The 13,076-nt window shown below is 44.8% G+C and overlaps 1 protein-coding gene across 10 annotated transcripts in view; it reads left to right on the forward strand.

Moving 5' to 3' along the window:
• Positions 1-13,076, forward strand: part of KDM6B (lysine demethylase 6B) — a 151,592-nt gene that overhangs the window by 127,560 nt on the left and 10,956 nt on the right. For all 10 annotated transcript variants that reach the window (XM_030188427.1, XM_030188430.1, XM_030188426.1 and 7 more), the window contains 5 exons: positions 1,538-1,602; positions 6,628-6,699; positions 6,841-6,989; positions 7,976-8,090; positions 9,097-9,284. In XM_030188427.1, the coding sequence (XP_030044287.1) occupies positions 1,538-1,602; positions 6,628-6,699; positions 6,841-6,989; positions 7,976-8,090; positions 9,097-9,284 (589 nt within the window). The remainder of the gene's footprint in view (positions 1-1,537; positions 1,603-6,627; positions 6,700-6,840; positions 6,990-7,975; positions 8,091-9,096; positions 9,285-13,076) is intronic.

The raw sequence follows: 13,076 nt of genomic DNA on the forward strand, positions 1-13,076 counted from the left end.
ACTGGCCGCGATATTTGTTTAGTGGTGAAATTCAGAGCGCTAGCTAATTGGATAAAGTTTAGATAGCCTTTTTGTTGTGCTAACTTTATCAGATGAGCGGTCTGAATATAGGTGCTAACCGAACCTGCCTACAGGTCACTCCCCCGGCACTGACCAGATATTGCCCAGGTGGTCAGAAGGAATATTCAGTGGCATTTTCCAGTTAATAGGAAACAACACAGAGTGGAGAAAAAAAAACATATCCAAGTGACCAGCAAAACACAACGGTGAGAGCTCCAAACAAAGTTTATTGGGACCCAACATGGTCCGTTGTTTCAGCAAAAAGCCTTCCTCAAGGGTCAACAGATCCTCTGCAGAACGTATAATTGCATATGCGTGCTAGGAAAGCAGAAATATGTTTCAACCATTTTTATTAGTGATCCAACATGTTAAACATTGCCAACAAATTCCATATTACTTCATGTAAATATCAGCACATGCTTCAGAATAACATAAATGGAAAAACTTTGGTGATGGATGTTATCATTTTCTCCCCTCTCCAGCTTTGCACTAACTTTTAAGATTTAACAATTTTATTGACTTTCAAAGAACCATTACACCTTCCTCTTCAACTGACGTCAGTTCAGGTAATATACATCGAATTATTTTCTATAAAAAAGAGGTATCCAACAGTCCTCCCAAATACAGCCATACCCCCCCCCCCCCAAACCCCTTGTCCTCTTCCATACCTATCCCCTTACCCTCCTGTTAGCTTCTATACACCCCACCTCTACCTCCCCCTATTAAATCTCTAGGAAAGCACAAATGTAATGCCACTGAAGTCCGTGGAAACGGCACTGGCAGCGTCCATTTCCACGGACTTCAGTGGCATTATATTTCTGCTTTCCTAGCACGCACATGCGATTATACGTTCTGCAGAGGATCTGTTGACCCCTGAGGAAGGCTTTTTGCCGAAACACCGACCGTGTTGGGTCCCAATAAACTTTGTTTGGCGCTCTCACCGTTGTGTTTTGCTGGTCACTTGGATTTGGTTTTTCCTGCACGCTGTGTTGTTTTCTGCTTGCGTGATTGTGGAAGGAGTAGAGACCCCCTTTTCTTGTACTTCCCATTGTCCAGCTAGTGCCACTGAATATTGCAGTGGCCGGCACTTACCCGGTTAGCAACACCTGTTAACCAGATAAGTGCCTTTTGAATATCAGCCAGTAAATTAATTAATAAATGCCTCCACTGCACAATTGTATGGGATCACAGTACAGGGTCTGGGGGCACCATGAGAAACAGCCTAATCCCTAAGAAAAGGGTGCTACGCATTTTTGTATGGAATTAAATAAGTTCCTTAGTTGTGAAACAGAGCGTGGTGTAGCACAATTGCTTTTTTAAACAAATTTGTTACAACTCAAAAATATGTACATCAGTGGTACTGCTGTCCCATGAATCAGAGGGTGCTGAAGGGAGGCGATAGTGGGATAGGGAATTGCGGGGAGGAGGAAGGGGTCTTTGCGCTCTGTGAGTTCATGTCTTTCACTGGTCTTTGCAGGAGGAGAAGGACAGCGAGGATGAAGAGATAAATGAAACAGGAAGCAAAACTGAAACACATTCCAGGTAACAGGACAGTGAGAGGGGAGACAAAGTCTGGGGGAGAAGGGGAAGAGAAGATCTGACTCTTGGGCAAAGGAGAATGGAGGATAAGACGGGTTTCTGGTAGAGGAGAGGTCCAACCAAGTCCCTCAGGCGACCAGCCTCTAGGGGAGGGGGAAGGGGAGACCTAAGTTTTGGGGGAAAAAGAGGGGGAAGGAGGCAGAAAACAAAGTTGTATCTTGAAATGGTAGCTCCCCATGGACAGCAGGATCATGCAGACACAGAAGTAATGATGCCATTTAGATACAGAGCCCTAGATGGATGCAAAGACCAGAAAAACCTAGAAGTCTTTTTTTTTTTTTTTTTTTTTCTTGGGTTTTTGTCATTAGGTTTGCCCCTCATTCATTTATATAGTGGTACAGGCTTAATCGCTAGAGGGAATGGCAGACAGGATTTTATGTCTGCATGATCCTCTTCTCTACAGAGAACCCATGGTACAGTCAATCAGCTTTTGCTTTCTCTTCAGACAAGCAGCTTGCTTGCTGCCCACATGAATGATGACTCCACAGCTGAGAGCTGCCTTTATTTTTTTGTTGGTGTTTTTGCCAAGTCTTGATCATGGGCGGATGGCTAAAGTTGAAGCATGCTAAGCAAAACAGATTTTGCAGAACAGTCAGTCTGAAGGCACCATCCTCGTTCTGATGATTGGTTGATACAGCAGTGTTTTAAGGTGTGTGCCATTGGCAAGGTTACTATCTTGTACACCTTGGCAAGAGATGAGGATCTTATATTGGCAATGGATATTGAGGTTGCACAAATTTGGTGTGCCCCGGGGTTGCTTGGGGATGATAACAGAATGTGATGCAAGCCAATATCCAGTTTGGGATAGGTTTGATTTCAAAGTTAAGAAAGAAAACTAGTTTCACCGAATGAGACGTAGAGCTGGAAGTACTTCCTGATGTCCATTGGTCAGCGTAGGTTATGTAGCAAAGCACATGGAGTCCAATATGTAACAGTGCTTCAGCACCAGAAGTGTGAGGCTTTGGGTATAAGACTGGTAGATGAATGTCAGGGGCACAAAATATGGCACAGGATAAAACTGTTTGTAGGGAGGGTAGTGAAATTTACTGGCTCTTCTGGCTGAGGGGTTCTCAATGGGTTCGCAATGAAGAAAAGCTTTTCTCCATAAGGAGAATCTAAGAATTTAAGAATTGCCATACTAATTCAGGTTGATGTAGCCCAGCATCCTGTTTATCCAACAGTGACCAATCCAACTCATAAGTACTTGGTAGTTCATGGAAGGGCTTGAGGGAAGTAGTCATGAGTTATGTGCGAAGGCAACATTAAGGTCCAGGGCTAGACTGGAGATCTAGAGTTTATCGACTCTAGCATAAAATTTGCTTTATTGGATACAGTAGCATTTTCAGCTCTTTTATGGTAAGCAGCTTTGGTGCTAAAGTGAACTTGCACAGAATTTGTCTTCAGGCCTGTATGAGAGAGGTGGAGGAGATACCCTGTTTCCCTGAAAGTAAGACATCCCCCGAAAATAAGACCTAGTAGAGGTTTTCCTGAATTGGTAGATATAAGGCCTCCCCCAAAAGTAAGACCTAGCAAATTTTTGTTTGAAAGCAGGGCCGCCGAGAGCCGGACAAGGCCGCCCCCCCCACCCTCCGTCGCCGGGCCCCCCCCCCCCTCCACCCACCCTCCGTCACTCCCGGAACTAACCTTAAACGCCTCCTTTCACCCTCGCAGCAAGCAGCAGCAGGGCAGACCTCTCCTTCCTTCCATGCCCCGCCCTCGTGGACGTTACGTCAGGCGAGGGCAGGACACGGAAGGAAGGAGTGGCTTGCCCTGCTGCTGCTTGCTGCGAAGGTGAAAGGAGGCGTTTAAGGTTAGTTCCGGGAGCAACGGGGGGGGGGGGGGGGGCAGGCCAACCCCGATCCAACCCCGATGTTTCCCCAAAAAATAAGACAGCCCCTGAAAATAAGACCTAGCGCATTTTGGGGGGCAAAAATTAATATAAGACAGTGTCTTATTTTCGGGGAAACACGGTATGTTGGCAAAGCTTGAGTGAGATTTCAGCCTTCTGAATATCAATTCCATTACATAGCTTCCCACTATTCCAGAACCTCTTGGATAATTGTGTCTATCAATCAGCAGGTGGCGATAAAAGAACTGAAAACTGAGCTGAGACATCTCTCTCTTGGCATCCACTCCAGCTCCAGGTAGAAGGACATAATTTTCAGCCTCTGGTTCTGAGTGATTTGCTCAAGGTCCAGTTGGTCAACTAGTTCCCATTTGATCGTTGCGGGTGGTTTGGGTCTGCAGGAATCGTATCGAGAAGTCTTCAGATCCCTGTCTGTGGTGCCCCACACCACACCAGTCTTCCTTTTATGAGGACCCAGTGCCTCCCGAGCTTTGCAATGATGCAAAGCTGGTCCACTCTTCTCTTCCTTCGGTGGAAGGATGTCTTCAGAAGTTTTGGGAGGAGTGGGCCAAAGTCATGTCAGACCAGTATGTTCTGGATATTCTTACAGAAGGTTATAAGTTGGAGTTCTCCTGCCCAGTCGCTCTTTCTTTCTGCAGTCTCCTCGTTGAAAGGGAACCAAGGCAGTTGAGGTTCAGTCCACAGTAAATCTAGGGTGCCTTGCTGGTACTCCAGGCCATTATTCCAGTTCCCCAAGCCGAACAGGGACAAGGCAGATACTCAGTCTACTTCATTGTTCCAAAGAAGGAAAGCACCTTTTGTACTACCCCGCTGCCTCTCAGTGTCCCACTTTTGCATGGAAACACTAAGATCAGTCATAGCCTTGGTTCAAGAAGGAGGCTTTGCCCTTCGGTCTCACCACGACACCAAGAATGTTTACCAAGATTATGGTAGTGGTGGTGACGGCCTTCCTTCAGTGCCCAGGGAATCATAATTCACCCATATCTTGATTACTGTCTCATTCGTATATCATTCTATTTGAGCAGTGTGGTGACAACGAACAAAGTTGTCTATCTTCTGCAGTCATTGGGTTGGGTGATCAATTTCGAGAAGAGCAGACTGACTCCATCTCAGACGCTGGGCGTTCTATTCAACATCAAGGGAGAGGATCTTCCTCACGGAATGCAGGGGATCGAAACTGGTTCAACAGGTTTGTCTTCTCATTCAAGACAGGCCCAGGGTCTGGGACTACGTCCAGGTTCCGGGGTCAATGACAACAACAATGACGGAAATGGTGCCATGGGTAAGAGCTCATATGCAGCCATTACAGGAGTTTCTTCTCAGCCTAATTTCTCCTTATACCCCATACCTCATCCATGATGATGGGAAGGGAAGAAACTAGTAGTCATTCAAGTCCTAAGCTGGGTTGGGATGAAGTAGTTGGCCTCCTTTCTGATTGAGAAGTGAGAATGTATCTCCAGATGAATAGGTGGTCTGGTTGACAGGGCAGAGAGAGGGACAACCTTGATAATTCAAAGAAGATTTATTGATAAAAAGCCTCGACACTGATCTGTTGTCCAACGGTCTTTTTCAAGACTCTTCTTAAAAGTTTTTTATATTGAAAAAAGATATTACATTGGAGATTTTGTCATCTATTTGTCATCGACAGACTCCTGAGGTAGACCGTAGGCCGAAACACGGTGCTGTGTCAAGTTTTTTATCAATGAATCTTCTCAAGGTTGTCCCTTTCACTTCTGGAGTCCACAGTTGATTTCCCACTTGTTTTCTGCTGTTACCACACCCCGTGGGATCTCAGAGTTCTCCACTTTGGTGGATGCTTTTGAGTGGTTTTGGGGAGAGCATAGAGGAGAGTAGAGGAGTTGTGAGCCCCTAGGGAAGAGTTCATTGGGTTTGTGCCTTTATAACATAGTAAATGAAACATAGTAAATGACGGCAGATAAAGACCTGTACGGTCCATCCAGTCTGCCCAACAAGATAAACTCATTTTACATGGTATGTGATACTTTATATGTATACTCGACTTTGATTTTCCTTGCCTTTTTCAGGGCACAGACCGTAGAAGTCTGCCCAGTACTGTTCTTGTACTAAGTTCTGAAGCTAACATCGAAGCCCCTTAAAATTTACACTCCAGCCCATCCCTATCTATTCAGTCACGATCAGGGTGTAGACCGTTGAAGTCTGCCCAGCTCTCGTTTTGTTTCCCAATTACTGGCGTCGCCACCCAATCTCCGCTAAGATTTTGTAGATCCATTCCTTCTAAACAGGATTCCTTTGTGTTTATCCCACGCATGTTTGAATTCCATTACAGTTTTCATCTCCACCACTTCTCGCGGGAGGGCATTCCACATATCCACCACCCTCTCCGTGAAAAAATACTTCCTGACATTAGTCCTGAGTCTGCCCCCCTTCAACCTCAATTCATGTCCTCTAGTTCTACCATCTTCCCGTCTCCGGAAAAGGTTCATTTGCGGATTAATACCTTTCAAATATTTGAACGTCTGTATCATATCTCCCCTGTTTCTTCTTTCTTCCAAGGTATATATGTTCAGGTCGGCAAGTCTCTCCTCATACGGTTTGCAATGCAAATCCCATACCATTTTTGTAGCTTTCTTTGCACCGCTTCCAGTCTTTTTACATCTTTAGCAGAACAGTAGGCTCTTTCAGCCACATTATTGAAGTTTCATGCATAGCCCATGGCTGCTATAACTAAGCCTATTGGAGTTGGTGGAGTTTTGGACTCTGCCGTGACCTTGGGTTCTGGAAGAGTGCTTATTGGGTTCCTATGATTCTTCAAATGGTTCTGGTCAGTTGTTTTCTCTTTTTCCACTTTATTTTTTTCTGTACTTTTAAACAGCTGTGGAAGGCATCTGTATAGTTCAGTGGCTAAGAGAAACTGAGGGGCAGGAAAGCCTATGGTGGGGAAGGGACCTTGCTTTGAATGACACCACCACACGTGTAGTTGTAAATGCATCCTATTTGTCTGTGCACAATCGGCATTTGTATGGAGGACAGGATCTCTAACAGCATTTTGTGGAGGAGGGTGAGGGGGTCATATTAATGGATACATCCTTATCTCACTGTTCTCTGTTATTATTTTACAGCACAAATACTGAACAGAAGACCCCACACATCATTAAATTCGGGACTAACATCGACCTGTCAGATCCCAAACGGTGAGCGTGGGCGATTATACTTTGAGACCTTGAATCTTTCCACAATCCCCTTTCCTCGGGTTCTCTGCCCCTGAAAATGGGATGTCCCTTCTGCCCCCTGCCCAATTTCACATTTTGTGTTCCCTCACCGCTCTCCATTAGGTGGAAGCCTCAGCTGCAGGAATTGTTGAAGCTGCCAGCCTTCATGCGTGTCACCTCCAATGGGAACATGTTGAGTCACGTGGGACACACCATCCTGGGCATGAACACAGTGCAGCTTTACATGAAGGTGCCAGGGAGCCGCACTCCAGGTAAGAGGGTTGCAGAGGAAGGACAGGCAATTAAGAGGCACCAGATTCTAGCAGTACGAAAAGATGAGCAGTCAGAATCCTCCTCCTTTCTGAAGATTGTTCTTCTGATGTACGTACATCTTGAATATGGTTCTATGAAAGAAACCTGCTTTAACTGGAGCAACTGCCTGCATGTTGTTTTTGCCATGACACAGCTGCAGCTCCCTCTGTGGCAGTAGTTCTAAGCTTAATCCTTAGGTCACACCCGGCCATTCATGTTTTCAGGATTCTCACAATGAATATGCATAGATATTGGAGGCAGTGCATGCAAAATCTGTCTCATGCTTCCTTATCATCCCTCCAGACCAGTCCAGATATGTGGTATATGTACTTCTCCTTTCAGATGGAGATGCCATCTGCCAGCCAGTACTTTTCAGTCTCCAGCAGATGGTAGGATGTGATACTTTGTGCAGTCCAGGCTGGTCTAGTAGCCCAAGGAATCCTAGAAGGCTAGAGTTAGGGAGATTGGCTCTCCAAATTCAGGTTTGGATTTATATTAAAAAAAAAAAAAAAAAAGGAAAAGAGCAAGGGAAAGACTAAGACTGCTTTGACTGTCCAGTAAGCCAAGAGTTGCTACATCCTAGGTGTCTTAGGTCCCCTCCCCTCACTCTTACCCCCTCCCTTGGGAAAGGGGGTTGACTGCCAGTGTCTGTCGTCTTCTACAAATCTATGTCATTTTATATTCATCGTGGAAATCCTGAAATCTCAACTGGGTGAATGTTCCAGAGGACTGGGTAGAGACCCACTGCTTTATGGCATTCTGTTCCTTCTGTGTGCATACCATTCCTGCTGTGACAGCACTGCAGTTTTCTCTGGGATGTTCTGTACCTACCATGACAGTGTTGCATTTCCTCTGAGGAATTTCATTCCTGCTGTGATGGCACTTGATGAATGTAGTCATGTTTTCCCAGCTGTTACTTATTGCTGCTTCTGCTGCACCCCTACAGGTCACCAGGAAAACAACAACTTCTGCTCCGTGAACATCAATATTGGGCCGGGGGACTGCGAGTGGTTTGCAGTGCATGAGCATTACTGGGAAACCATCAGTTCCTTCTGTGACAAGTAAGGGCCAGAGATGGGGAGAGGAGGGATACAACGAGAACGGAAGAAAAGGATGGGAGCTAGTGGGGTGAGAGAAGGACAGGACAGAGGTGACAGAGGAAGGCTTCAGTTAATTTGCCTTCTCCAACCAGAGGAGGAAAGTACAAGGAATGTGGGAGGAGCACAGAGATTCTGATAGGGGTGGAAGAGACCACAAATGATATGCCATGGTAGATTAGCGAAAAATGTGTGTTGTTAAGTTCAAAATGTCTGCAGTTTCAGGTTTTAGATTATTACTGACTCATAAAAGATAGCTTCAGGGAAGCTTTGTCCCCGAGGGCCCCGCAGCTTCATAGTAAATTTCCCTTTAGCAGACTGCTGACTGTTTTCTTTTAATTAGGGTACATAGAGATAGGATCAGTACAAAGTACAGGAAGGGTTGGGAGGGAGGTGGGGAGAATATAAGGATTGTTAATCTTGGAAATTTATTTGATGATATTTGTTTCAATGCTACTTGCACTGTATTTGTTCATTTTCTATCATCAATAAAAACGATTTAAACCTAAAAAAAAAAAAAATAGCTTCAGGGAGCTGCATCAGGGTTACAGAATGCTTTACCATTAGAGATACGTAGAGAATGTAAATTGTATAATGTTTGTAAGGTTACAGAAAATATGGTTATTCAGTAGATATTTTGGTAACTCTTAATAGGATGATATTTATAGAATGATCATACCCTTTTTAAAAAATTTACTGGTATCTGTTTTTGCTGATTCATTTTGTTATTTGTATTATTTTATTGTTGTATTTTTTTTTGTGTGTATATGTTATTGTTTTAATAACATTTTCTTATATTATTTTAATTTAACTTGAGCTTTTTGTTTAAATGGGTTATAAAGGCTTGTTTAAATAAAATCTATGCCTTCGCATGACAATTAGGATGCAACAAGGTTACATTCGGGCCAACAGCAGGCAGCACACCTTGTCCTTTTCTGCTTCAGTAAGTCATTATTTGTTATGGATACAGGCACAATGTGGATTATCTGACTGGGTCCTGGTGGCCGATCCTAGAGGACCTGTATAAGGAAAACATCCCAGTATATCGCTTCATCCAGCGTCCTGGTGATCTGGTGTGGATCAATGCTGGCACTGTGCATTGGGTGCAGGCCACAGGATGGTGTAACAACATTGCCTGGAACGTTGGACCCCTGACACGTGAGTACTGCTAGACCAGTCTTCAAAAACATTATGCAATACAAGGTCAGCTGCACCTGTGCTTGAAGTGGCCAGTGTTTTCTTAGCTGTAGCCCTGGCTGTATTGGTGGTTTTAATACCGTTTGTTATGGCTGTAGCGTCGGCTGTAGCAGTATTGCTCCATAAACAAGCAGGAGAGTGTCACAGTGTAAATAACGTTGAGAATGTAAGTGCTTTAGCTCAGAAGTTACCCAGTAAGAGCAGCTCCTTCCTAGATACCTCACCGGGTCCAGCCTGGATTTTCTGCAGCAATTACGTGGATGGACAGATTGCCATTACACTAGTCTGGTTAGAACTAGGGCATTCTGGGGCGGAGTCAGAACAGATCAGAAGTTTCCATTGCATCCTTCCAGACCAGCACAGCTGGGTTACGGAGTCCGACCAGCAGATGGAGACAGAACTAGCAACTCTTCAGAAGACCTGTAACTATTCTGTGTATCCCCCTGAGAGTCAGTAATTCAGTCTCTATCAAATGGTGGACGTGGAAGTCTTGCGAGACCACCACTTGAAGTGTCGGCAGCCATTTTGAAGTGGCTGCAGCTAGCAGGTCAGTGACAGCGGGCAGGAAAGAGTTGGGTTCTTTCCTGCCCCAAAGAGAGTACTAGACCACCAGAATGCGTTAACGTAGGTTCAGGGTGGGAGGGGAGGTGGATGGATGAATGGAGTTGTGTGGGTGGGAGGTGGGAGGGGACTGTTAAAAAAAAAAAAAAAAAAAAAGATGGATGAAGTGTGGGTGCAGGGAGGGAGTCTGAAAAAAAGATTGGTGAAGGGGATGTACATGGTGGGAAGGGAAAAGGGGGAAATACAGCATATATAGATAGAAGGAGAGGGGGGGGGACATGCTACTCATGAATGTTTGCTTTATCGGAAAGGTACGTCTTTTCTAATTTTGTATTTTGCAGACTATGTCTCCGCAAATATGGTAACCCTAGGTGTACTTTAGTTTAATAGATTTTCTATAGGGTGTTTTCCTTGTACATTATATTACATTTGACACTTGTATTTTTATTACATTTGTACCCCGCGCTTTCCCACTCATGGCAGGTTCAGTGCGGCTTACATAGTATATTCAGGTACTTATTTGTACCTGGGGCAATGGAGGGTTAAGTGACTTGCCCAGAGTCACAAGGAGCTGCCTGTGCCTGCAGTGGGAATCGCCAGGACCAAAGTCCACCACTCTAACCACTAGGCCACTCCTCCACTCCACTCCACTGCAGAAATTAAGTAAAAGTTAGTGTATGTGAAGGATAGAGAAGCGAGAGACAAGACAAAAGGGGACTGTGGAGCTGGCACCATGAGATGCCAGGGTTCCTTCAGGTATGAATCAAGCAAGCAATCAATCATAGGTCAGTTTTTAGCCTTAGTTGAAGGCATGGGGAAAACAATCGGGTTTTCATCTCAGCCTTGAAAGCAGTGAGATGACGTATTTGGTGGAAGCGAGAGGCATGGAGTTACAAGGTCTGTCCTAAATCCAAAGTCCATTTGCCTCATACGGTACGGTGCATAGCTAGAAGACTGAGTTAGGAAGATCTCACACATCTGAAATAGCCCTGATGAGGGCCAGTTGGGGTGCAGTAAGCTGCAATGTTATCCATCTGCTTGTGAATGACTGCTTGGGGGGGGGGGGGGGGGGGGGGGAGAGAGGTGGGGTAGTGGATTAAAGAATTTGAAGGAAGACCAAATGCAGAAGCAACTATCTTTCTAAAGGCCGGAGGGTCAGACTCCTGCTACCCAACAAGTTTTTTTTTTACAAATAATTAAAGTTGATCCAAATGAGAAAAAATGTCTCATTAAGTTATAATACAAGGGCGGTTACTTTAGCTGTTAACAACCACTGACTCATACGTGGAACTAGTGAAATCTCACGACCATGGTCCTTTGCTGTTCTGTCACGTAGCTACTTGTTGGCCATCACTACCTTGCATGTTAGTGATGTAGCCACAGAATCGAGCTCTGATGCTGTGGTGGAATGAATTAGTCCAAAATACAGCAGAAAAGCACCAAGAGCCTTCAAAAACGGGACACAGTTCCTTTAATTCAAAATCAGTATTCCAATATAGACCCGAGACGGGCCGTGTTTTGCGTCGGGGTCACATACGATCTATTATAATATGAGTATTGTGACCCAACTTCTTCTTTATGGGAACAAAGGGACTCCTTGTTCCTGATACATTACTTTTTTCATGAGCATATCAAATCCTTTATCCCATAAAGAAAAAGTTGGGTCACAATACTAATTTTATAATAGATCGTACGTGATCCCTGATGCAGATGCTGTGCACCGAAACACGGCCCTTGTTGGATCTATATTGGAATATTGATTTTGAATTAAAGGAACTGTGTCCTGTTTTTGAAGGCTGTTAGTGCTTTTCTGCTGTATTTTGGACTTTGAACCCTCTCTGTTGTTTTTGTGGGGTGCCACCTTGATAATGCTGAAATTGCCTTAGAATAACGTACGATTTTACCAAGCCACGAAGTTTGAAGAGGAAGGAGCTTGTGGTTCAAATCCTACTGCAGCTCCTGTTTACAAAGCCATGCTGGCGACTACCACGCGGCAGTGCCGACACAGCCCATTCAAAGTTAATGGACTGCAACTTGCTTCTCACAGGTCTTCCACTTAGCCATCTCTCTCCTCTTCAATCTGTTCAAAATTCTGCTGCCCGACTAGTATTCTGCCAGTGTCATTATGCCTATATTAGCCCTCTCCTCAAGTCACTTCACTGGCTTCCTATCCGTTTCCGCACACAGTTCAAACTCCTCTTATTGACCTATAAGTGCATTCACTCTGCAGCTCCTCAGTACCTCTCCACTCTCATCTCTCCCTACATTCCTCCCCGGGAACTCCGTTCACTGGGTAAATCTCTCTTATCTGCACTCTTCTCCTCCACTGCTAACTCCGGACTCCGTTCCTTTTATCTTGCTGCACCATATGCCTGGAATAGACTTCTGAGCCGGTACGTCAAGCTCCATCTCGGGCCGTCTTCAAATCTAAGCTAAAAGCCCACCTTTTTGATGTTGCTTCCTAACCCTTATTCACTTGTTATATTCCCTTATCTCTTATTTGTCCTGTTTGTCTGTCCTAATTAGATTGTAAGCTCTGTCGAGCAGGGACTGTCTCTTCATGTTCAAGTGTACAGCACTGCATACGTCTAGTAGCACTTTAGAAATAAGTAGTAGTAGTAGTGTGTCGACATTAGCGTACCGGTAGCCGCTAGTGCGGCTTTGTAAACCGGGGGGGGGGGGGGGGGGGGGGGGGGGGGGGGGGGGGGGGGGGGGGGGGGGGGGTTAGATGGTGAACCCCTTCAGGGACAAATACCTCCTCTACCTGAATGTAACTACCTTGAACTGCAACTGAAAAAGGTGCAAGTTAAATCCAAGATCCCTTTTCCTTTCCCTTTCAATTGATTGTACATGTAAATGTCAGTCAGACGGCCTGCATTTTCTTAACGTAAATCACAGCAAAAAGAACGCATACACACATTTTTTATGGAATTCAGTCTCAAAAGGAAATTCGAGCAGAATTGTCTTGAGAGAAATTTAAATCTGCCGGAAAAACTTGGCTGTTTAATATAACATTTAGTCCTCATTGACAGGTAGTTGTCATTTCATTACAGGAGCACCTTGTGAATCCTACCCTGTTCCTACCCCCCTCCCCCATCACCGGTCTCTTCCTCTCCTTTTGTTTTCCTTAATGTTTTCTGTAGGAATGATCCACCCTCATATGATTACTGTAATTCGTTTCTGATTTCCTAC

The sequence above is a fragment of the Microcaecilia unicolor genome, chromosome 14 (genome assembly GCF_901765095.1).
Source record: "Microcaecilia unicolor chromosome 14, aMicUni1.1, whole genome shotgun sequence".
Taxonomy (NCBI): domain Eukaryota; kingdom Metazoa; phylum Chordata; class Amphibia; order Gymnophiona; family Siphonopidae; genus Microcaecilia; species Microcaecilia unicolor.